Genomic DNA, 24,865 nt, shown 5'->3' on the forward strand with positions numbered 1-24,865 from the left:
CAGAGCTGTCTGCCTAGGAAATAAGGGGCATTTATCCACTGGTTTCTGTCCCCATTGGACAAGGAGGAGACCCTCACAGATATTGATGTCCCAGCATTTTGGGGTTGTACATGTACCAAGCAGGTCCCTGTAAGCATCCCGTGCTACAGAGTTGGAATCTCTAGTGTGAAGGGGGGATCCACGCTGCAGGCCCAGGTAAGGTGGTCTGATGGAGTTTGTGTGAAGCTGGTTGGAAACCGCATGGAACTGCAGCAGTAGATGGAGTAGGATGGGGCTGTGAGAGTTTGGAGTAATGCATGAGAGGTGCCCAATACAGTCCACCTCTGGCACCGTGCTCAGAGCTCCTGTGCCCTGTTATGTACACTCCACTGCAGGGTCCCCTTAAAGGTTACAAGGCTCTCTGCCAGGAATATGTCAGGCTAATTTGTGATTACTTGTGGGACTTTAGACTTCCTCACTGTTGCATCAGTTTGCTAGCTCCTTCACCAAGTACCACAAACTGGGTGGCTTAGGACAACAGAAATTTACTGTTTCCAAGTTCTGGAGGCTAGAAGTCTGAAATCAAGGTGTTGATAAAACACCGTGTTCCATCTAAAACCTGTTGGGAAGGATCCTTTTTGCCTCTTCCAGCTTCTAGTAGCCCCAGGTGTTTATTGGCTTATGGCAGTGTAATTCCAGTCTCTGCCTCTGTCTGCACAAGGCATCCTCCCATCATCTCTTCCCTCTGTCTTTGTCCACATTTCCTCTTATCATAAGGATACCAGCCATATTGGACTGGAGCCCACCCTAATGACCTCATTTTAACTCTGTAAAGGCCCTCTCTCCAAATAATGTCACATCAGAGGTCCTAGGGCCTAGGACCACCACATATCTTTTTTGAGGGGTACACAGTTCAACCCATAACAGCTTTGCTATAGAAGAAATGTAGCTTTTTATTATTGATGCCATCAAGATGAACACCAATCATTCCACCAGTCATTCTTGCAATGAACAAATGTTGCAAGGGCCTATTGTGTAGCCAGCTCTGTCCTAGGACCTGCTGACGACAGCAGTGACCCAAATGTCCCCGCCGTCCACGTCCCCGTGCAGCTTACTTTCTTAGGGAGCACAATTTTCAGTAGTTGCTCTTTTGTATTTGCCACACATTTGGAGCCAAGTGTGTAATTGCCTGCTTTCCAATAGCAGAGCAGGCTGCCTTGAGCAAACAAGCGCCCAGTCACAAAGGTGTTTCAGCACAGGCTTGGTGGCTGCTTTTTGAGGGTGCCATAGAGGCAGTTTAAGTGCTGAGCAGGTCTTTGGATTTGTAATGGTTAAGATCCCTTTCTAACACTGAGTTGGTGTGATTGCACAGATGGACTTGCGATGGGACTCTATTTTGTCAAGTACGCAATACTTGACTTCTCTCTGTTTATCTTTCAAAGGAACAAACAAAGTGTTTTCAGAGCTTTCTGCTTTTAAAAAAAATTCCAGGCCATGGGATTTCAATTTTTTTTTTTTTTTTTTTTGGCATCCCGTACTCTTTTGAGAACATAATGGAACTTCTGGCCCCTTCCCACAGGGAGAACTAAATGTATTCGTAGATAGGCATTTGTGTACAGTTTTTGAGGGGAGGAAAGGATAGTTTGTAGACACTGAATTAAGAAATCCTGATGCTTTTCAGGAATTGTAATCGTTAGTAGCAGTTAAATACAAATACTTGCTATAGAGAGTGCTTTTATTCGTAAAAATGCATTGAATAGGATTGGAGATAAAAAAATATGCCTAGAAAATGTTTCTGTTAACTTTTTATTATAATGCTCACTTTTCTGATAGAAATTTATCATTGTGTAATTAATAAAGTATTGTTGATTTGAGAATTATTCTTTGCTAAACAATGAAAATTTCCTAAATAGCTGGCAGGTAATGAAAAAAAAAATTCAGTTACTGACAGGCTGTCATAGTTGAATCTAAAACCTAGGGGCAAAATACATATATTCTATGTACTTTCCATTTCTAGACCCTGGATTTCTAAATTCTTCCTTATAAAATTTTAAATTTCTTTCTTTCTTTTTTTTTTTTTTTAAAGATGGGACTCCCTAATTACTGATTTCCTTCTTTTTATAATCTCTTAACAGATTTGATTTTCACACTGAAGGTAATTATTAAAATGCCTCCTTTGGTGATCAATGCATGTGATTGATTAAGCAAACTAGAAAGATTTGGTATTAGAATTAGGTGAACATCAAGACTTGAAATTTAGCGTCTTATTCTTGGAAGGTACATGGTAAATGTTTATGGAATTGAATTCAGGCTTTGCAACACTTTCAACAGCTTTTAAAAGTGAAATAATTACTGCCTCTGTGGAAACAGAAATTACTCAAATATTACGTGATGAAAAACTAATGTTAGTTTATTTAAAACAAAACTGTGGAGCAGTATGTTATAGCCACAGGAACTCCTCAGCCAAATGTTAAGTAAATGTAATGAAAACATTTGTGAAAACATTATCATGCTGCAAAAGAACTAGTGATGCCAGATACCCTGTAGTAGCTGAATGTTCAAAAACACTTGATTGTCATTCTCACAATTATATTTGTGGTATCTCGGTGGGCATTCACCTTGGATGTGATTAACTAAGTAGCATGCCAGGAAAGGACTATCTTGCTTAAGTGTTACCTGGAAAACTTTGTGTGAAGTCATGATGATGCGTGACTAACTTTAAATGAATCCTTTTCCTTGATATACAATATTGTGCTCCTTTTTACAGAAAGATGGAATCAATACTGTTGACTATAATGGAGGTTTGCATTTTTCTAATTTCTTATTTAGGCTGATCTGAGCAAAGATGTTCAAATTTCCATTTATTTAAACAAGATGGAGTTCTTGCTATGCTGAAGAAATATTTTTAGCTTAGTAATTTACTTAGAAACTGCCTTATTCAATATTTGATGTTAAATTTGAACTAAAACACATAGCATCATATGACATGGGTTCTTACATTAACATTTTGTTGGATTGGAAACAGAATCAACACATTAGTCATCTTAATTCATTTAAGTTGGCTTTCTCCAGAATTCTGGAATCCAAAAACAACACATTTGTCAATTTTACACACAAAGGGAGAGGCAGGATGTAGTTTATAGTTAAACATCCAGCTTTGCAATGAAAAGCCAATGTAGCTATAGTACGCTGAATGAAATTCTGGGTGAAACAAACAGTGTAATAAGATTTGGATGCAAATTGAATACTTAGAAAATTTGTTTTATATTTGTTTTAATGAGATTCTCTTTATGTATGCTTTCACTGAAACTTGTAAATTGTCTAAAATTAAATTTTCTGTGGTTGTCATCCACATGGGTTCTGAACTTACTGTTGTTATTATTCACATTTTCTTTCAGAGAAAATCTACAGGTCAAGGTCACCTTCACGTCTTTCCAGGCTTAGTTCTTGTTTTGCATAAGGTCTGTTCCATCATAAGCAAACTATGGCACATGGATCAAATCTAGTACTCCCCTATAAGAATTCCCCTGAAAAATTTACGGAGTTGTTAAGAAAACAAAGTTCATTTCTCCTAAAGGATTGGTATTACTATTATTTTTTAATCTATGAGGAGGACAGTATATTCTATTAAATATTTCCTTTCTTTACATTGGTTGCCAGGAAGCTCAGAATTAACATTGAAATGTTTATGTAGGTAACCAGCTCACTTCACTCCTGGTAGATCAGGTCTCTTTTTCTTAACATGGACATACGTATTTACTAATTTTTTTTAAAATCAACTTTTTGAGGTATAATTTACATAAAATAAAACTCACACATTTTGTACACATGAATGACTCAACAAATCTCTATACCACCACCCCAATCAAGATATAGAAAATTTACATCTCTACAGAAATTTCCCTCCTGCCCCTTTGTCCTAGACAACTTGTCAGTTTTCCTTACCCACTCCTCCCCAGGCAACCACTGATTATTTTAAAATCCTGTGTTGTATGTGATTGTTTATCACATACTATCTTAAGTACTTTTTGGAAGTAGTTGGGGCACTGGTGACTAATAGTTGGATAGCATAGCTAGAGAAGCTAAGAGTCATTTATTCTGTTTAGTCTTCTGGACAGATTTTTAGATTTCCATAGGAGAATTTGAGGTATAACTCACATGGAGAACATGTTAGCTAATGTTATGTTATTAATAAGTGCGATGTATTGAGAATGTGGTGATTACGAAGAACTCTGCAGTTATTTCATATGATTTTCCTAACAGCCCATAAGAGTACACCTTCTTAATATTCCTCTTTTACAGATAGCTAGGGCTGCCATAACAAAATACCACAAACTGGGTGGCTTAAACAATAGAAATGTATTGTCTCAGTTCTGTAGGCTACAAGTCTGAAAGTCTGAAATCAAGGTGTCGGAAGGCTTGATCCCTTCCTTCCAAGGCCTGTGAGTAAGACTGTTCCAGTCCTCTGTCCTGGGCTTGCAGATGGCCATGTTCATGTTCACATGCTGTTCTCCCTGTGTGCTGTGTTCACAGTTCCCCTTTTTAGGACGCCAGTCATAATGGATTAGGTCCCACTCTAATGACCTCACTTTAACTTATCACCTCTTTAAAGGCGCTGTCAATAATAAGGCCACATTCTGAGGTACTAGGGGTTAGGATATCAACATAAAAATTTTTTTGGGGGGGGGTGTAGCAGACAGTTCTAAGACAATTCTACCTATAACATTAAGTATTCTTCCTAAGGTCCAAAGGTCACCAGGAAGTGATGAAGATGGGATTTTATTTTTTATTTTTTATTTTTTATTTTTATTTTTTTGAGACAGTCTCACTCTGCTGCCTGGGCTAGAGTGCAGTGGTATCATCATAGTTCATTGCAGCCTCAAACTCTTGGGTTCAAGTGGTTGTCCTGCCTCAGCCTCCTGAGTAGCTGGGACTACAGGTGCTCACCACCATGCCAGGCTAATTTTTCCATTTTTCATAGGGACAGGGTCTCACTCTTGCTCAGGCTGGTCTCAAACTCCTGAGCTCAAGCCATCTTCCTGTCTTGGCCTCCCAGAGGGCTGGGATTACAGGTCCCAAGCCTAGCTAGGACATGGAATTCTAACTCAGGTCTGTCTGACTTCAAAGAGTGATCCTTATGCTTCCCCCAAGAATCCCATTTTTGATTTCAACAACAAAGTAATGAAATAACTTTAGTTTTTTTTTTTTTTTTTAATGATAATAGCATGATCCCAGGAAGAGGAAGTGTGTACATGTTTTCGTATTGTGAGATTCAGGAAAACCAACATTCTGAGAGGAAACTTGAACCAGCTTTGCCTTGGAGAAAGCTGAAAGGGGCTTTAGGGTCCCAAGTCCTGGAGTCCAGCTTTTACCCTTCCATATGCTAGCTCATTGACCTTGGCTTTTCTGAGGTTCAGTGTCCTTATCTGTACAGGCCCAAGATCAAGGTGTCATGACGCAGGGCTGGTTTCTCCTGAGGCGTCTCTTCTTGGCTTGCGGACGGCTGCCTTCTCCATGTATCTTCAAGTGGTGTTTCCTCTGTGTGTCCCCATTCCTGATGTCTTCTTTCTTCTTATAAGGATGCTAGTCTTGTTGGATTGGGGCCCCACCCTTGTGACCTTATTTACCTCCTTTGATACCACCCCATCTCCATATGCAGCCACATTGAGGGTTAGGACTTCGATATATAAATTTAGGGGGAAAGCAATTCAGTCCATGACAACCCGTGATACTCCTGATGTGTTTCTTCTCCAAGAATTTCTTTGATTTCATATTTTTTTAAATTTCCTTTTCCATCTCCATCACAAAGCACTGAAAGAAATCAAGTATTATCTTGTCTTGGTAGAGACTTTAAAATGTTGTATCCTTAGGGGCAGGGTGTATGTTTGAGCCCAATAAACATCTAATCAAGCTGGCTAATCCAGGAAGGGAAATCTCCACTGGGATCTTTCTGTGGCTGCTCCTCCAGTGCCTGGGTCCCCAGTGCTGGGAGCTGAGACCCTGGTGTGCCAGCTGGGTTGGGGTGGGAATCCTCTGTTAGGGCTCTAATGCCTTCACCAGCTCAGAGCTCTTTCTCTCCCTTTTGAATTTAAGTTGAGCCTAATCCCTGATCATTCACATTACCTATATTGGGGCTCCTACCTCTTGGCCAGAGGCAGCAGCCAGGGGAGGGGAACCAAATAAAAATTTATAGCTGGCTGAGACCCCGGGAGTCAGGCAAAATCAGCCTCAGCTGGAAGGCGCTCTGTGACTCTCTAATATTTCATGCCAAGCAGGTGCCTGATCACAGCTGATGGTTAGATTACACGTTCCCTGAAAGGTATAGATTTTAAAATTGGTATGTTTCAGCAATCCATCGTCATGGTATCCCCAAACAAAATCTTATCAAACTGGAAACTGCTTCCTATCCTCTCCCTTGCGAGTGAGTCTGATTTTGTTCAAGCAGATCTTCTCAGGTAGCTTACAAAGGGATGGAAAATTTCTTTTACCAATGGTATGCCCTGTGGGGACCCAGGCACTGTAATCGCTGTGTGTTATACCAAAAAGTTAAGCGTCAAACTAGTAGTGATTCTTTGTGCTTTGTTCTGTGTATTCTGGCATGTGAAGAAGTGAGGGGAAGAGTTTTAATTTACTTCCCCTTTTGAAAGTTGACGTTGCCAGCTCCTTCCACTCGGGACTGTCATGGGCTGGCTACTGCAAGAGAACTCACCAGAAGCAGAAGCGTATGGCTTATTTTAATTTTAAATGTTTTCAAGTTTAATTGAGACAGTGTCAGTATTTGTGTTTAAAAAGCAACAACAACAGTAACAAATACACAGCCAAGCCACTGATAGATTTTGTAAACTTAAAGAAGTAATTGATTCTATTAAAGATATTATCCAAGACAGTGATCTGGTTATATAGATTATCAGAGGTACTTAAAAAAAAAAAAGGACAAGATAAGGATTATCCTTTAAGTGTTTTTGTATTAAACCGAATTTGCTTTAAACGTTTTTACCTTTTGCCTCTTTATCATACATTTTGAGCGAATCTTTCCTTTTATTCATTATTGCTTTCTAACCAACCACAATAAATGTGCAGTTACCAATTTTGTTTGGAGTTGTAGGAGTCCCTGATTTTAGGCAAGGTCCTGGTGGGCCTTGTTAATGGAACTTTTTGGCTGTTCATCTAGTGTCAGGGACTGAATTTAAGTCCTATTTTTGAGAAGTTGCATCTTAAAAAATTATAAGAGATGGAGAATGAAAAGTCAATTTGGATACTTTAAAAGTGAACCTCAAAAAAGTGCTGAATTTTCCCAACATTGTGTTTTGAGCACTTCCACATGACTTTGGGAGCATAAAGAATTTAATCTTTTCAAGAGGCAAAGTAATATACCACTTTTTAAAGGTGAGAGCCAAGGTCGATCTGAAATTAAAAAAAAAAAGGCACTTGAATTAGAAAGAGTGCATTGTCCATATTGATGATGCAGGATGGAGCAGACTTTTTCATTTCTGGGAGCTCTCAATGGAATGAAGAAGGTTTTTTTAAAAAAAATATTTTTTAAACAATTCTTTCTTAACTGCTTCTTAATTGACAGGAGTGGAAAATATGCTGGAAGACAGGCTGCTCATGACCCCCTTGGTCATTAAGAAAGTCAAAGAAAGGGGTCCCTTTTGGAGGGACGCAGGTTCAGGACCCTGGTGGCTGGCCTGTGTGCTCTAAATCTTAAAAAACCCCGTCTCCAGCAGACGAGAAAGAGGAACGAAGGCCTCCGTAGTGAAAGGAAATCCTCTCCCAGCTGTGAAAACAATGAAACGTTTCAGTAATATAATACGGCGCGCTTGCAAATTCAGAGTTGAGTTCTCTTCTCCTCTTAAAGTGGCTATAAATTAATCCATCAAAGCAAAAAAGGCCAAACTTCAGGGTAAATCTTTCCACTTCTAAACACTCAGAAACACTTTGGTTCTCCTGGTAGATATCGGTTTGAGTACAGAATTATACGAGGTGAGATCATGGGTGTGTGTTCTGTGCGCGTGTGTGCAAGTGCGTGCCCGTGTGTGTGAGTCATTTGTTAGTTAAAAAAAGGATTGCCCACTGAAGAACATAAAAACATAAACTTGAGCCAAACAGCATGTGTAGGGTGTGAAATTACGGAGCCATCCCGTTCTTTCTTGTATTAATGCCAGGGAGCAAAAGAAGCTGAATCTTGTTCACCGCCTTTAAAAGACACAGTGGTTTCTATATGTAAAAAACTGAATTTAAGAAAATTTTTACAAGGGAGCCTTTTTTTTTTTCTTTTTTTTGTCCTGTTTTGCTTTTCTTCCTAAGGATCTGGGACAAGTTTATGAAAGTGTCACGTGCACTTTGTTAAAAACTTCAGCGTTGTGTCATTTTCTCTTTAGTGGAGGAATCTTTATATTTGACTTTAATAAAGTTAAATTAATTTTGACTTTATTTAAGGCACCAAAGCCTTTTAGAAATTAAAGAAAAAATTTGACTGTAACTTGTAACATCCGTGGTATTAATATCGTCCCTTTTTAGTTGGAAATATAGAAGTGGGTTAAATGAAGACTGTAATTTTAAATTATAGACCTTGGAAGAATGTGGAGAGAAACTTTTATTTCTGTAGATTAGTGATTTCATCTCATAGGCCTTATGCAGGCAAATGTTTGCGAAAGCAAAACATGGTATTAATTCTGAGCCTCATGATGAAATATTAAATAAGAGAAAGGAAAATTTGCTCTTGTATCACAGTTTGGGGATAGATTTCATAAAGTAAATACATGTATGTAATAAAGTAGCTGGGAGACCTCAGCTCTTTGTCTTGACATCATCATGTCAAGACATTAAAAAAGGCGTTGGCCAGCTGTCTCTTTCAGGACAACTGCTTAGTAAATTTAGCTTAAATTGTACAGATGCCAAGCATGTACATGATGCATGTACAGATGCCAAGCATGTACATGTAAGATGAAGACCATACATCCCATAATATCCATAGAGAGGGCCAGTCGTGGTGGCTCACGCCTGTAATCCTAGCACTCTGGGAGGGTGAGGCAGGAGGATCACTTGAGCTAAGGCATTTGAGGTTGCAGTGAGCTATGATGACGCCACTGGTGACACCACTGACTGCCCTCTAGCCAGGCAACAGAGTGAGAACCTGTCTCAAAAAAAGATAAAAATAAAAATCCACAGAGAATACATATCAAATTTTATAACTTATATTTAAAAGGCAATTGAGGCTCTTTGGGGCAAGAGGCTGGCTTCTGCTGCCCTCACGGGGCTCTTTTCAGTTTGTGCCTATAACCCTATGGGAAGGAGAATCCCTCCCTCTGCATTTTCAAAAGGAACACTGACACTTCTGATACTTCTGACACTTCTGACATCAATGTGTGGGGTTTTCCCTCATACTAATTAATTCTCCAACTCACCAGATGCCAATAGGTATCGTACAACTCAGTTGTGACGCTAACTATCCAGGGTTAGCACAGACCCCACAGCTTCTTAAGGGCTCAGTTTTACAAGATGTCCCCTACTTTAGACACATCACAAGTCACAGGCTGTCACCTGCACTTCTGACCAACTGGCTACAAATTAGGGCTTCCTACAACCCTTGTCTCGGGTTTGATGATTTGCTATAATGGCTCACAAAACAGAGGGAAACATTTACTTATGTTTACTGGTATATTATAAAGGATATTCCAGAGAACAGAGATGAACAGCCAAATGAGGAGGTGCACAGGGCAAGGTACAGGGAGGGGCGAGGAGCTTCCGTGCCCTCTCTGGGCACACCACCCTACAGTTGCCTCTGTGTGTTCGGCAACATCTCCAAAGCCCGTCCTTCAGGGTTCTTATGGAGGCTGTTATGTAGGCAAGACTGCTTAAATCACCAGCCATTGACGATTAAGTCAATCTGCAGCCTCTCCCCTTTCCCCAGGTGGGGGTAGGGAGGTGCTGATGAAGCTGAAAGTTCCAACCCTGTAATCACTTGGTTGGTTCCTCTGGCAATCTCCCCCAATCCTTCAAGAGTCACCTCATCAGCATAAATCTGGTATCATTGAAAGGGGCTTATTATGAATAACAAAAGACACTGCTGTCATTCCTATGGATCCGGATATTTCAAGGGTTTTACGAGCTCTGTGCCAGGAACCTGGGTGAAGACGGAATGTGTATTTCAAGCTGAATCACAATTTCACAAACCCCTGGTGACATGGTGATGGTGGTAGTTTGGGGAACAGATAGATGATGGGGTGGGTGCAGCTGCTTGAGCTCAGGCCATACTGCCCATTAGGGTCCTGCCCCTTTTTTGCCCTTTGATCTTGTGAGTCCCTTAACCTCTGTGATCATTGGTTTTTCTAATACAAAACGATGACAGTGATACTTCTTAGGGTTTCTGTGAAGAACACCTTAGAACTGATGTATCTTGTTAAGCATTTGTGGTACCCAGCGTACATTAACACTCCCAAGTCCTCCAGCCCACCTAGATGTTTCAACAGTCTTCTCTGCAAGTGAGGGTGCTCAGAAAATACTTTGGAAGAGGAAGGAAGAGAACTCAACTTTTTTTTCTACCTTGCTTTGATTGCTCTTTATTAAAATTCATAAAGGTCCATAAATTGCCAATTAGGTATCATTCCGTTTGTCACTTTTTGTTTCTTACTATAACAGACATACCTGTGTGTGCTCAAAATTGAAATAGCACAGACGTTATAAAAGGCACAATAAACGTTCCTCACCTGTGTCCCGAAGTAATGCGCCTGCTCAACCACGTGGTTCCCGGACGTTGGGTTTCCCATGCATGATCTTCCGTACTTTGACTTTTTTTCCCTTAATACCATAACATGGAGATGTTTCCTTTCATCTCCATATCATTTCACCTCATTCATTTTAAGTGCAGCGCAGTATTTTGTTCTATGCTTACCGTGTGATTTATTTAACCTAGCTGATAGACATTTAGGTCAGCTGTAGTCTGTTATAAATGATGCTGTATTGGGTATTTCTCCCACACTTTTGCCCAAGTGGGTGAGTCTGTTTGTAGGATAAATTTCTGATCCTGGAATAGCTGGGTCCAAGGGCATGCCCATTTCAAATTTGATAGATATGGCTCAAATGCCCCCAAAGATGTTGAGCCATTTTATATGCCCTTCCCCCCATTAATACATGAGGTTGATTGGTTCCTTCACACTTTTTCCAATACTAATACCCCCCTCGATTTACTTGCCTTTACAGAATCTGCGTTCATTGGGCCTGCCTGGGACTGGGTTAATTGTAATCTTTAGGCAGTTTTCTCACTGTGATTCCTAACCAGCACTGTCACTGGCAGGTCAGATGAGAACTTATTCACCCAGCACTGTGGCAGCACTAGTAGTCAGCCTCGGGGTCAGTCTTCCTTCTTGTGAGATCTTGCACAGTCACTTGGGATTTTTGTATAGCTTTGCAAAACATTACAGCCTTAGTTTTGTTCTGCCCAAAGCACATAGATGCAGCCTGGTGTATTTTGAAAAGATATTTCATGGGAACTGAGTTGTTTCCTGCTTCTGTATTCTCATCTCTTGAATTGGCAACTTTTTTTTGGTAAATATATTTGAGATGTATTACTGTTATAAGGGAAATATAGGAAGCTTACTGTGCTACTTGTTGCTTGCTATATATAACATATACATTTAAAAAGCAGGGCTGGTCATGAATTATTTTCCTTTGGAGAGACCTGTGTAGTTTCATAATTTCTTAAGAGTTGGCAGCTGTGGAGGGTGTTTGGCGAGACCCATCTCTAACTCTTTGGAATTGAAAACTACATAATTGAAGTGGTGAGGAAAGTAAATGTGATCATTTAGGTAATTAAAGTAACTACAGAAACGGCAGTATGGATTATCTGGTCATTGCAGATGTGGCATTGACCTTATAGTCGTGGTGACTGTACGTCTTAGGACTTCATCTGAAAATGCCCTGGGAGAGTTGAATTTCAATATCACGGTCAATGTCATGGCACTGCAGTTTCATTTGCATTAATCAGATCAGTTTGGAAAATGTGGTCTTTGTACTTTCAGGAGGGTGTAGGAGTGACCTTACATCCTTAAAGCCAGTAGTTTATTAACACAAAATCTGTCCCTAAATTTGAGTTGTCCCGAAATCTAACTCAAGGTGAAAGACATTAGGTTTTATCTTCTTGTCTATACATGCCAGTAGATCTCCAGGGAAAGAGAGGATTGTGCTTGGAAGATTCTGTAACTTGTTGATTGGTTCCTAAAGATTGCTTTAGTGGTGTGTTCTGGGTACGTATGTGGTGGCAGGGGGAATCACCATCTCTGTGGCCTTTTAATTGTGCACGATTACAAGTAACATTTGTCTCCAGTGTTTCACAATTATAAATTAATAATAACAACCCATTAGAAATTACGGGTATTGTAAGCTTAACTCCTTTGGGCATCTTAATAAAAATGATAATTAAAACCATAATTTACAGTAAATGGGGACACTGCCCAAGTACTTGCACAACATGGAGAAAATTAAAAAACTCAAACCAGAAGGAACCTTCATGGCATTGGGGAAAGAAACAGCCTTGTTGTTAGCTCCTACTTCCATGGGAGCTTTGTCAGTATTTGTGGGGACTAGGTTTCTACCCTAATGTTTTTTATGCCTGAGGAATCTGTGGGCAGCTCTGTCACCACTTGTCCCACTCACCAGTGTGTCTTGTGGGGTGTGGCCACCTCCATCCGTTTCCACCATGGTGCACAAACCACTCCTCCCATTGTGTTCCCTGCCTGGGCAAGCAAATCACCAAGCTCACCAGTGGCCCAGGGGTCACTAGACTTAGGCAGTCACCAGCTTTGTAGGGTTTTTGCTTGCTAAGTGTTTTTCTAATTTAATACTGTTCGCTGCTCAGCACAAGAGGACATCTCATCCCCTCCTAGCTAGTCAGAAGGCTGCAATCTCTTTAGCCAGTCTAGTGCCTGTCTGTATGAGCACCGTAAGTGAATAAAATAATAATAATAACTTACGTTGTTGCTCCCTACCCCCACTCTTTCACAGGCCCCAACACCTGCAGAGGAGTCCCTGGGTTTTAGCTTGGTGTGCAGGATTTCATCTCCACTGCAGTCCCTGTGCTTTATTCACGTGGAGCTGCTCACTAGTCCTGGATCTTTTTTTTGCTATGAACCCTGCCTTTTTGCTTGTCTGGTTTATCCTTATCTCTTTTGGTCCCACTGTAGTGCTTGGCCCAGAGTTCCTGCTGCCACTCAGTGACATTTGAGAAATGCAAAGGAGCTCGCATCACACATCCAAATCCTGTGGATCCCTGAGTCATTACCCTCTCGCTTCTCTGTCTGTGCAGCACCGGCTGCTGCTGCTAAGGTTTCCAGGGTGTAGGTAGCATTCTGGTCTTCTCATGCTTGACAGAGTAGGATTGACATGGTTTAAATAAAATCTCAACTAGGTCAGTGGGAAACAGTCTTTGAGATTCTGTGATTTGGATGAAAATGTTCTGATTGAGGCTGTTTTGTGGTAAGGCTTGAGTCATCATCTTTTCCAGCTAATATGTACCTGAGCATCACGTGCTTGTGGTGGCCCAGCAGGTAACGCCAGCAGCAAGGGTGGCGACCATGGCCACCTAGACAGCTCAAACCCCATCTTCAGCTGGCAGCGGCTCCTCAGCTCACCTGACTGCCACCAAGTGGGATTGGGGGCCCAGTGTGCTCTGATGCTAAACTCTTTCAGGGAAGTTGGATGTCTAGCTTTGGATTATGTGAGCTCCCCAACTTTTTAATGCTGGCAATTAATGTGGGTAGGAAGGAAGGAAGGAAGGAAGATCTTATGGCGTAATATTAAAAAAAAAAAAAAAAGGAAGAGAGGGCAGGCGAGAGAAAGGGAGGAATGAAAGGAAGTAGGGAAGAAAGAGGGAGGTAGGGAGGGAGGAAGGAGGGATAGAAGAAGGAAGACACAGTGTGGCCCAAAGAAAACAGGTCAGTGGACTTGACTTACCTGTGATCACTAGTTTATGACCTCTATTCTAGAGAGTGAGAACTAGGGTAAGATAAGCAGGTATTTAATTTTGGGGGATACCTTTTCCATTTTATAGTACTTGAATGTTTGTACTGAAAGTTTAAAGACAGTGAGATATTAAACCTCTGCACTCACTGAATTTTTCTGATCCATCAGATGTAACAGTGCTAGAAAAACTGATGTTGCCCATTGTTTTAAAATGTCTTCCTTTATTTTCTTTATATTATTAGCTTTAAATATTCTTCTGAACACACTCTTGCTATCTCCATGCAGTTAAGCTGGTTCAATTTAAACATTGTCATAAAGTTAATTTTTTATAAGATGAATCAGGTTATTAAATTTAGTAAACCATTGCCTTCATTATTTTGCACAAACTTTGGCACTGTGCAGAATTGGCTTAGCACTACTACATTTAGCTAATTAAACTGGCCATCAGCTGCAGTATTACGAGAGTGAGGGATGCTATTCTCATGGGCTTTATCCAGGACTTTAGTAGTAGGTAGCATTATTAAACTTTTTTTTTTTTTTTTATAAAATGCTACACTCCAGAGATATGGTTTACTATAAAAGTGTTATTGTCCTTCCTGTTAAACCATCATCTTTTTTGAAATAGATGTGCTTTGTTTTTGCTCCAAAGGCAATTGTAAAGAATAAGAAAATGGAGTTGTCTAGTGCAGCTTTTCAAAGTAGACTAGCAACGTGTAATTCGTTGCTTAGATAAAGGAAGACTTAAGATCCAGAGTATAATTTCATAAGACACAGCGACAGACCCCTTACCCATGAATACAGTCAAGAATTCTCTAAGGAGAGAAGGGCCCGTGCCTCAAGCCTGTTGCTGCTGTGGTATCAGATGTGCCCCTTTTGGTAATAAAAAGTCCTTTGCCGTAGGTTGTTTTGTCAAGTGAGATTGTGTGACTTTAACAGGTTTGTTTGAGAAAATAAAACCTGATAGAAAAATGATGTGCTTTTTTTCCCCACAGATTTCTTGGCAGTGTCGTTCAAAACTGTGGGGAGTAGTATCTTTGCAGGGTTTTAATATTTATTCATTATTAAAAAGGAAGTTAGAAGGCCATCTGAGTTGCAGTTTGAAACAACTTGGATTGTTTTAAAATAGTCCAGAATTGCGGTCTCTTAGCAGTCTACAAGAACCATTCATTCTGTTGGCAGGTAGTTCCTGAATACTACAGGGTGCTAGTTCTGTGAAATACAGAGATGTAAAGGGCAGAAGGCTCAGGGAGTTTACCGTTACCCTGGGAAGTAGGACAAATAAAGCTCTGGGGCCTGCCTGGCCTTGCATTCTATCAGTACTCTCTCAGTCCTTTAAAAATATGATTGCTAATGAATGACTAAGATATGTGTGTACCATCTTCCCCAGTCTCCTACATCATTTTTTCTTTTAATACCCTCTGATGAGAATGTGAAAGAAAATATTTCTGATCGCTGCACTGACCTGGAAATTTCAAAGGAACCCAGAATCCACCATCTTCTCTAGGTCTTCTGGTGCATAAGGCTTACAAGAGAGGTGGTGTGTGGCTGCTTCATGTTTCCTCCATTTCATTAGCTTGATTGATGGGGTGCATCATTTAGCTAGAGTTTGTCCTGTGCCTGCCCCCAGCTGGTGTGGGAACAGCTGGGCTCCAAAACCTGGTGTTTTACTTCTCTCCCTTCTCCAAAGTGATCTAGGTGCCTTTGGCTCACTGGGGATAAGAGGTAATATTGGCATCACAGGTAAAGATGAGTGAATTTCAGACTATTGTCATTTTATCATTGTTTTGCCTCCTAGCTTGGAGATGGGGCTTCATACCTTTTACTACACACACCAAAGAGGAGGCAAACAGATTGAAGTGTTAAATATTTCAGATTTGAAATCTCTCATGTATTGTTTTAGCATCTAAGTCATCCTTAGGTCATAAGCGGATATTTTGGAATACAGAGTTTGGTAAAATCTTAAAAAATAACTTCAGGTCGTCTCGACATTGAAGTTCAATTGTGCTCCAGAGCCAGTATTTGGGCAAATGGAAGGGGGTAGGCTCTAGCTTATTTCTTTGCATTCAAGTTGATATTTAAGCCATTCAGCTTCAGATCTAGGAGAGAGCTTTAAATTTTTTTTTTTTAAAGAGACAGAGTCTTTATCCCCCAGGCTTGAGTGCAGTGGCACAATCACAGCTCAGTTCAACCTCAAACTCCTGGGCTCAAATGATCTTCCCACTTCAGCCTTCCTAGCAGCTGGGACAAAAGGCATGCACCTCCATGCCCAGCTAATTAAAAAAAAATCTTTTTTTTTTAGAGATGGGGTCTTGTTATGTTGCCCAGGCTGGTCTTGATCTCTTGGCCTCCAGAGTTCTCCTGCATCAATCTCCCAAAGTGCTAGAATTATAGCTGGAATTATAGTCACCACTGCTGTCTAAGAGAGTTTTAATTTTTTAGTCATAGTGACTGTGCTGTATTTGGTAGATCATACAAATCAGATAAGATGCATAGGATTAGGACACCAGGATTTTGGAAAGAACGGGCAACTAACATCTTTTTCCCACCTACTATAGTTATGTTAGGCTCTTAGTACATGTTTATCCCTTATTCCCCATTTTAGAGAATAGATAACTGAGTTTCCGATGGGTTAGACTTGCAACCTGAGGTCTCACAGCTGGTAGGTAGTTAAAGCTGACATCAACACAAGTGTGTCCAGCTCCTGAGTTTGAATTTTTCTCTGTGCTGTGCCGACTTTCCTTGAGAAGTAGGTTACATAAATAGACTGTTCTCCATGAAGATTAGATCTGTGGAAGTGATACGAATGAGTGAACTGTACTGGCATCTTTGACATGGTGATCTCAGTAAGATAATGATATTCTAGTTTTCCATACATAATAACATTATCTTGGAAACATTAATTTGTGGTCACTTGACATGGATTTGGCTGAATTACATTGCTACCTTCCCTAGTAGAACTGATCACTTTGTTGTCCCATGTTGTACTCTGTGGTCTTCCGCCACAGTTTACAAAATGTGTTTTCCAGTTTAGAATGATGGTTTGGGGTTTAACCTATGGAATTAGACTGGCTCTTCTTTTTCCCTTCCCCTTTCACCTTCCCCTCCTCTGCCTTTTCCTTCATTTTCTTAAAATATAGGGAACTTTTCAGTTTGTCTGTTTCTTCTTGTGACAATTTTTTAGTGTTACAGGATTTTCCTAGGCATTTGTCTTTTTAACCTATATTGTAGATTTACTGGTATGAAGTTGTGCGCCATACCTTAAGATCTTCTTAGGGTTTGTAGGATCTCTGTCCTGTTCTTTATCTTTAATTTTTAAAAATCACTATATTAAGGTCTGATTGCCATACAAAAAGCCATACATATTTAATGTGTACAAACTTGATGAGTTTGGAGATAAGTGTATATGCCTGTGAAACCATAGTCACAATTTATGAGATAAACATATTCATGACCTTCAAAAGTTTCTTCCTGCCCTCTGTGTTATTATTGTATATGTGTATGTGTGAGATAAGAACACAACATAAAATCTACCCTGTTTGCAAACTTTTAAGTAGACAATATGGGAACTGCGCTGAACGAAGATCTCTAGGGCTTTTCCATCTTGCACACCTGAAACTTTGTACCCTTTGGTTATTGCCTCCTTGTTTCCCCCTCTCCCAACCATTGCCAACCACCATTCTACTCTCTGCTTCTGTGAGTTCGACTATTTTAGATTCCTCATATAAAAGGTATCATGTAGTATTTGTCTTTCTGTGTCTGGCGTATTTCAGCATAATGTCTTCCAGGTTAATCTGTGTTGTCACAAATGGCAGGATTTCTTTGATTTCTTTTTTTTTTTTTTTGAGACAAAGTCTTGCTCTGTCACCCCCAGGCTAGAGTGCTGTTGGCACCATCATAGCTTACCACAACCTCTAATTCCTGGGCTCAAGCGATCCTACTGTCTCAGCCTCCCAAGTATCCCTTTAAGACCCCAACCAAAAGTTTGGTTTATTTACCAGGGCCCTAAGCTCAAGTTTATGTCTTTTTCCTGCTGTGAAACTGCCAGAATGTCAGCCCATCTTGTCAGGTTCTCAACTACTACTTTTGGAACTGGAATATGCCTTGAGGGAGAAAAAGCTGCCAAATGCTGGCCTTTCAACTTCTTCAGATCTTGGCCACAACATTTCTCAGTCATTGTGTCCTTCTGATGCCTTCAAACAGATGTGTGTCTGTGTGTATACACGCATGTGCATGCAAGTGTGTCTTACTTTGCCCAGGTTTTCTAATTGTTCTTAGTAGGAGGGTGGGTCTAAGAAACCTAGGCTACCCTTGGTGGGATCGGAGGTGCTGAAAACATGTGTCACCTAGCTCACTAGCAATCTCAACTCCTGGGCTCAAGCGATCCTCCTGCCTCAGCCTCCTAAGTAGCTGGGACTGCAGGCACGCATCACCACACCCGGCTAATTTTTTTCTATTTTTAGTATAGACGGGGTCTCACCCTTGCTCAGTCTGGTTTCGAACTCCTGAGCTCAAGCCTTGGGCCTCCCAGAGTGCTGTGATTATAGGTGTGAGCCACTGTTCCTGGCCAGCACTCTTCCTCACAGTTGTGGCCACTGAAAAAATGTCTGCAGACATTTGTACCTGCCCTCTGGGGGCAAAATTGCCCCTAGTTGAGAACTACCGGGATAATGCAAATGGTGCTCAGTAGAGGCCACTGAACAAGACTCAATGTGTGGATGTTGTGTTTTCTAATGTTGGCTTTCCTTTAAACCACAGGATTTGAAACTGCCAAGTCTTTTGCCCTCCATGGTGCACACGTGATCCTGGCCTGTAGGAACATGGCAAGGGCCAATGAAGCAGTGTCACGCATATTAGAAGAATGGGTAAGTACTTGACTATTTTTGTTTTTAATTGTCTAATACACATGTTGGGCTAAACACATGGATATTTTTGTGTAGTGTGTACAGTTTATTGCTTTTGGAATAATGTCTTTATTTTTAAAGTCATCTTCACTTTGTTTATTTTATGAGTGAAAGGATGAGCAGGCCCATTATTATCCGTGCATTTGTTTATAGTTCATTGTCAGTGTCATCTACTTTATTAGTCAGTGGTTTGGAAATGTTTACTCATTGAACTCATTTATTAAGAAAAATAAAATGTGGTTAACACCCATGAATGTAACTGGGAGGTTGTTATCTCATGTTTTTCAAGATTAGAAGGGAGTGGGCTTTAATCCTATCTCTGGTTTTTTGCTCTTCTCTCTGTGTGTGTAGATGTTGGTGTTAATGTGTCCCTGCATAAACATTTATTGAAGGCTAAGGGTGTAGCATCAAACAAAACAGAATCCCTGCCCACATGGGCTTACCTTCTAGGTAAGAAAAACAGACTGTAAAGGGGTATTCAAGTTTAATGCTTAACATAAAGTCAGGCTGCTATAAATAGAGTCAAGAAGAAGAGATGGGGAGTGTCAGTGCAGCTCTTTCAGATGGGTGCTCAGCAGAGAGCCCTCCAAAGTGGTGACATTTGATCTGAGACCTGAATGTAGTAAAGCAGTAAGCCATGCAAAGGTCAGGGAAGATACTTTCTTAGCAGTAGGAGCGGCATGTGCAGAGGCACAGTGGTAGGAACAATGGAAGAATTCGAGGATCGTCAGGGAAGCTGGTGTGGCTGGAGCCAAATGAAATGGGAAGAAGTAGAAGAGGTGCCAGTGGGGGTGGGAGGGTGTCTGGTAGTGTCTCCAGGAAGACGTGAGAGGGTGTGAGCTAGAGAGTGATGTGAACTGATTGCTCTTTTAACACGATCACTGGGCTTCATTGTAAAGTATATGCTGCATTTGTTCATTCACTTGTCATTCATTCACTTACTTATAAAGTGCATGACTGTGGTCTACTGAGGTCTACTGTTAGGACAAACAGCCATCCTCACTGTCTTTCTTAAGCTTTCAGCCTATTGTGGAGGACAGATTTAATCAAAGAAACATAGATATCAGTGTAAACTTGCAAAAATGGTGACTCTTTGATTCAAGGGGCATATGCATTTAAAATTTTGATACCAGTTTCCCAGTTGCTGTGTAGTCATGTTACTTCAATTTCCATTCCACCGACAGTGTAGACAGGCAACTGTTGTCTAGTATCAGGGAGTGTTAAACTTGTAAAACTTTGCCCATTTAATGTTATATTTTAAACTAGAAACATGCAATCCCAGTGGCCTTAGTGATATTGTAGTAACCATATTGTGCAATGATATTAATGTTTAAAACTATCTTGGAAGATAAAGTTATCCTCTTCTTTCCTAGAATACAGTATGTATGAGAACAGATTAATCTTCCTGTATTCTATTTTAAGTGTTGTTTGCTGCATAGAGACAGAAATTCCTGGATTTGCTCTAATTGGTGGAATGTTGGGCATGTCTCTCTATCTTTTTGGTGCCTCAGTTTCCTCATCTGTAATGAAGAAGATTGGGTGGAATGATCTTAAAGACCCACCATTTAGTCTCTCTTTCTTGCATTTTGAGCCAGAATTGGGTCATTGTGAGTCAGTTTCACATGATAGAATTTATCGCTGTGTCGTTCTATTCTTCTGTGTAGGACCTTGACGTAGAGCAGCAATCCCAGAGAAAGAATTATCCAAAAACATTCACTGTCAGGGACATGGGAAAAGGAAACAAGAGTGGAAACAAAACTAATGCTCACATGCCATTTCAAATGTTTAAATTAGATTTTATAGGTTGTAGGTTGAAGAACCTCAACCCATTCATCATCTCTCATCTGTTCACTTGTTCTCTGTGTATGCTATTATACTGTGATCTTCATTTCCCCTAGATGATTATTTTGGAAGCTCAAATGTAGCAGCAGACACCATCATTAGCATCTTGCATCATTGCACTATTAATAATGCAGAGAGTGTGCGAAGTCCCAAGACCTTCCTTTGGTGGCCTACGTTGTTGGGCTCAGTCCTCAGCCTCCCCTCACTTCCTCACCCTTGACATTTGCTGGTCAGCTTTCCTTCAGGTCCTTCTTTAGGTCACATCTCTGTGCAGGGATTTCATCTGGCATATTATTAAATAGCATTTCCTTGTGTTTCTCAAGGTCAGCTTGATCAACTCCAGTTTTTCAAGCTGTTAGCCAGCTCAAGTGTGTTCATACTTCATCTGGGATAGATCCTATCAGTATCAGGGCCGGGAAGGTACTGCAGCATATTGGCACCTCACGGGAGATACTCAAAATGATCTAAAGTTTTTTTGTTGCAGCAAAAGCTCATTCAGAAGGCTTTGGGCTGTTTGGCACAGCATTGGCTCTCACATGCCAAGGCTCCGTGGGCATTCTTGGCTTCAGTTCATTCCTCCTTAGCCAGCTAGTTCATCCCTGCCTGGTCTTTCTTTTCTTGCTTTCACTGCATAGTCCTGGATTGCCATGTTCCAGAGCATTCACATCTGCCTCTTAGCCAGTGGAACGCTCTTCTCATATCCATGATGGGGCAGCTAACATCCCACACCGCACATCTACCAGAATCCTTGTCATATGCTGTGCCCTAGGCCGGACACCTTGTATCCCTTGCTCAGGAGGATGCAAAAGGCTGGTTTTGCCCATTTTACGGAAGAGCCAAGGGACTCGCCCAGAGCCGCACAGCCACTGCGCTCCTTTTCAGTCCATTGGTTTTCCAAACCTGAGGTCTCGCTGCTCCACCCCATGGCCTGGCTTTTCAACCATATTCAGCATCTTAAGTGTTTGTACCTTTAAGGTTTTGCTTTCAAAATTTCTAGGTGCTATTTGAGTGATTAATTTCAGGGTTGGTCATTTTTCCTAGAGGAAGCTACTCTGATCTACCCTATTGTCCCTTTATATTCAAGATACCCTTTGTTGAGGTCTTAAATTGCTTTTAGGGAGATCCAGCTATTTAATAAAATATAACTTAAGTGAAAACACATCCCATATAGAAGTATATTAAGACCTTATATGTAGTTACTTCTACTATTACTACTACTAATTATTTCATGGGGAAATGCCTTCCTACTGAGATGTTTTAGATGCTACAAAGTTAGAAATAAGAGAAAAATGGCATAACAATTAAAATAGAATATAACATGGACAGCACAGAAGTAAACCATCCTCTTAAAAGACCAATCCATTTAAAATAACTGAAATAAATATTTAAAATAACTGGAAAAGGAAGGAGGACTGGAGTGCAGTTACATGTGCCAGTAGTCCCAGATACTTAGGAGGCCAGGCTGGGAGGATTGCTTGAGCCCAGGAGTTTGAGGCTGCAGTGAGCTTTGATTATGCCTGTGAATAGCCACTGCACTTAAGCCTGGGCAACATAGTGAGACCCCATCTCTTAAAAAAAAACAGAAAGAAAAAATGAAGGAGGAGATCTATCTAGTCTCCAATAATATTTAAATAAAGAAAATGGGGACATGGGGCTCATGCCTGTGTTCCACAGTCCACAGATGTGGTCTGCCTTACCCACATCCTTATGTGGATTACAGACTGGTACCCCTTACTGCTAAGACAAGGCATAATTCTTTCCTGCGTATCCCAAGGTTCCAGGATGTGGCTGGCTGAGTAAGAAGTTTATCTTTTCATGTTTTCAAGATGGAGTGAATTCTCTTTTCCATAGCAGCAGCATCTCCTTATTAGGATACCACGTGAATTCTGAGTCTGGAACATTGACAGGTGTGTCTGCACCCCGAAGTGCCATGGTCTATCCTTTTCTTCACTCAGTATTCAATCGAGTGGGGTTTTCGTGGAGGTATGACATGCCCCACTCCCTGAGATCCGAGGGACATTGCATGCAAAGACAAATAGGTTTTTGGGTATCAGGACATAGCAAGACCTCAGTGTCCTGGGGAGAGCTGTGGAGAGACCTCAGTGGGGCTCCCAGTTCTTCCTTCCTCTCACCCTTTCTAAATTGTAGTTTAGGGATTTCTGAAGTATAGTTTCTAAATTTATGTCTCTAAAACTCGAGATGTAAAACTTGGGTCCTGTGGGGGATGGAGGTTGAGTAGAGCGGGGGTGAGTGGACCTGAGCTCACCCACCCACCCCCCTACCAGTTGTTCGCAGTAGCAGCCATGGTGGATTGAGGCAGAGGGAATTGTCATGAGTGGCCAACGTGTCTCATGTCTCAGGCCACACGAAGTCTATTTGTCATGTCAGGAGTGAAACAAGAAGCATAGAAGAACTCATGTTGTCGGGGGTGGACATTGATGAAGTGTGGAGCTCAAGGAGTATTGTGAAACTTTGGCACCTACTGGGGGTTGAGATAGCCCCTATGTGTCAGGCAAATGGCTGTCTCTTGGAGTTGTTATTTAACCCACTTCTAATTCCCTAGGTCTTGAAGCTGTTTGCCTATCATACAGGAAGAGTGACTCACATATGTTTGGTTTGGTGATAAGGTTTGGTTCTCATGAAAGACTTCAAGCCCACGCTTTCCTCACTTGTCTCTTAACTTGGCCTAGACTTCGTGTCTTCCTAGAGACCAGTTAGGATGACTTGCCATAAGCCAGGAGGATGCAACAGGGATCTAGCTCAGCTACTATTGATTTTTCATGGGCATTTAATCAAGATTCCCAAGAGGTCCAAGGTAGTTGGGTCTTTAGGGTGCCTCAAGGGTGGCATCCTTTAGGTGCATTGGCCTCTGTTCAGAAGCTGGGTCTCTTTAGTACCCTAGAGCTGTTCTGACATTGAACTCACGAAGGATTGAAGTATATAAGATAATTCCTCCCTATCCCCTACCCTTCACCCCCTACCCCTGTTGTGACAACCAAAAATGTCTTCACACATTATTTGATGTCCCTTGGGGGTACAAATCATCTCTGGCTGATAACCAAGGCTTTAAAATATGCTGTATTATAATGGTGAAGATTAGAATCAGATATGTCTTACGATTTTGGACAAATTTCTTCTCTAAACCTCAGTTTCTTTATCTTTAAAATGCAAATAATAATATCCATGTCAAGAGATATAGGGTTTTATTAAACACATTGACAGTATGTGTGCAAAGTATTAACACATTATGGCATTAGATTAAGTGCTCAATTCAATGTTAGCTGCTGCTATTAATAACAACAACAATAATAATTTCTTATTTATACAGGAAAGTGCAAAGTGATCTTTTCTTAACCTCTCTAAGTGGCTGGAGAGGAGCTCTAGGGAGGATGTTTATCGGCGTGATTCAAATGGAGTTGCAATGAATTCTTTTTCTGTCTTCATATGCCTGAACTCCTACGTTTTAATAGATATGTATTTAGTTTGTTGATTAGTATTTTCCCGTGTAGCTAGTATTAGCACTCAACTGTCATTTGAAAAGCCATCTTAATTATTTATGTGATTGCTTTTTCTTTTGTATTTATAAAGAAATGCACTTTGCATGTATTTAGGAAAGATGATTAAGGGATTAGTCATCAGGAACAGCAAGCAATGGTTTATATCAAAATGGTTATTGAGAAAGCAGGGAGATAAGGGGTAAAAATAAAAGATTTATTAGCCAGAGGTAATGGAATATGCATGTTTTGGGGAGAAGGCGCATCCTCAGTTGATTGTTGCCACACGGTTTGCTGCTGAATGGTGTAATGATTCCAGTTTTCAGTAGAGTTAATACTGGGTCTATTTATCTCGTGGGAATAAAGGCATGAGGAAAGCACTGACAGCACTGTGTCATTGCAGCCTCACTGATAAGCATGGGAAATAGTCACTTTAACACTATCTTCAGATATGGAGCACTTGGTACCAACCATTGTATTAGGCACATGGGCTCCACACGTTGCTGTGCTTTTATTTTGCTTACTTTTATGGGGAGAGAGAGAGAGAGAGAGAGAGAGAGAGAGAGAGAGAGAGAGAGAGAGAGAGGGAGGGAGGGAGGGAGGGAGGGGGGAAGGGAGGGAGGGGGGAAGGGAGGGAGGGAAGGGAGGGTTGATCGGTCGGTTGGTCTCTGTCACCCAGGCTGGAATGCA

At 40.9% G+C, this 24,865-nt stretch overlaps 1 protein-coding gene across 2 annotated transcripts in view; it reads left to right on the top strand.

The window, feature by feature from the left end:
* Positions 1-24,865, top strand: part of WWOX (WW domain containing oxidoreductase) — a 915,638-nt gene that overhangs the window by 32,361 nt on the left and 858,412 nt on the right. For both annotated transcript variants that reach the window (XM_012749330.3, XM_012749333.2), the window contains exon 5: positions 18,694-18,800. In XM_012749330.3, coding sequence (XP_012604784.1) covers positions 18,694-18,800 — 107 coding nt within the window. The remainder of the gene's footprint in view (positions 1-18,693; positions 18,801-24,865) is intronic.

The sequence above is a fragment of the Microcebus murinus genome, chromosome 20 (genome assembly GCF_040939455.1).
Source record: "Microcebus murinus isolate Inina chromosome 20, M.murinus_Inina_mat1.0, whole genome shotgun sequence".
Lineage (NCBI taxonomy): Eukaryota > Metazoa > Chordata > Mammalia > Primates > Cheirogaleidae > Microcebus > Microcebus murinus.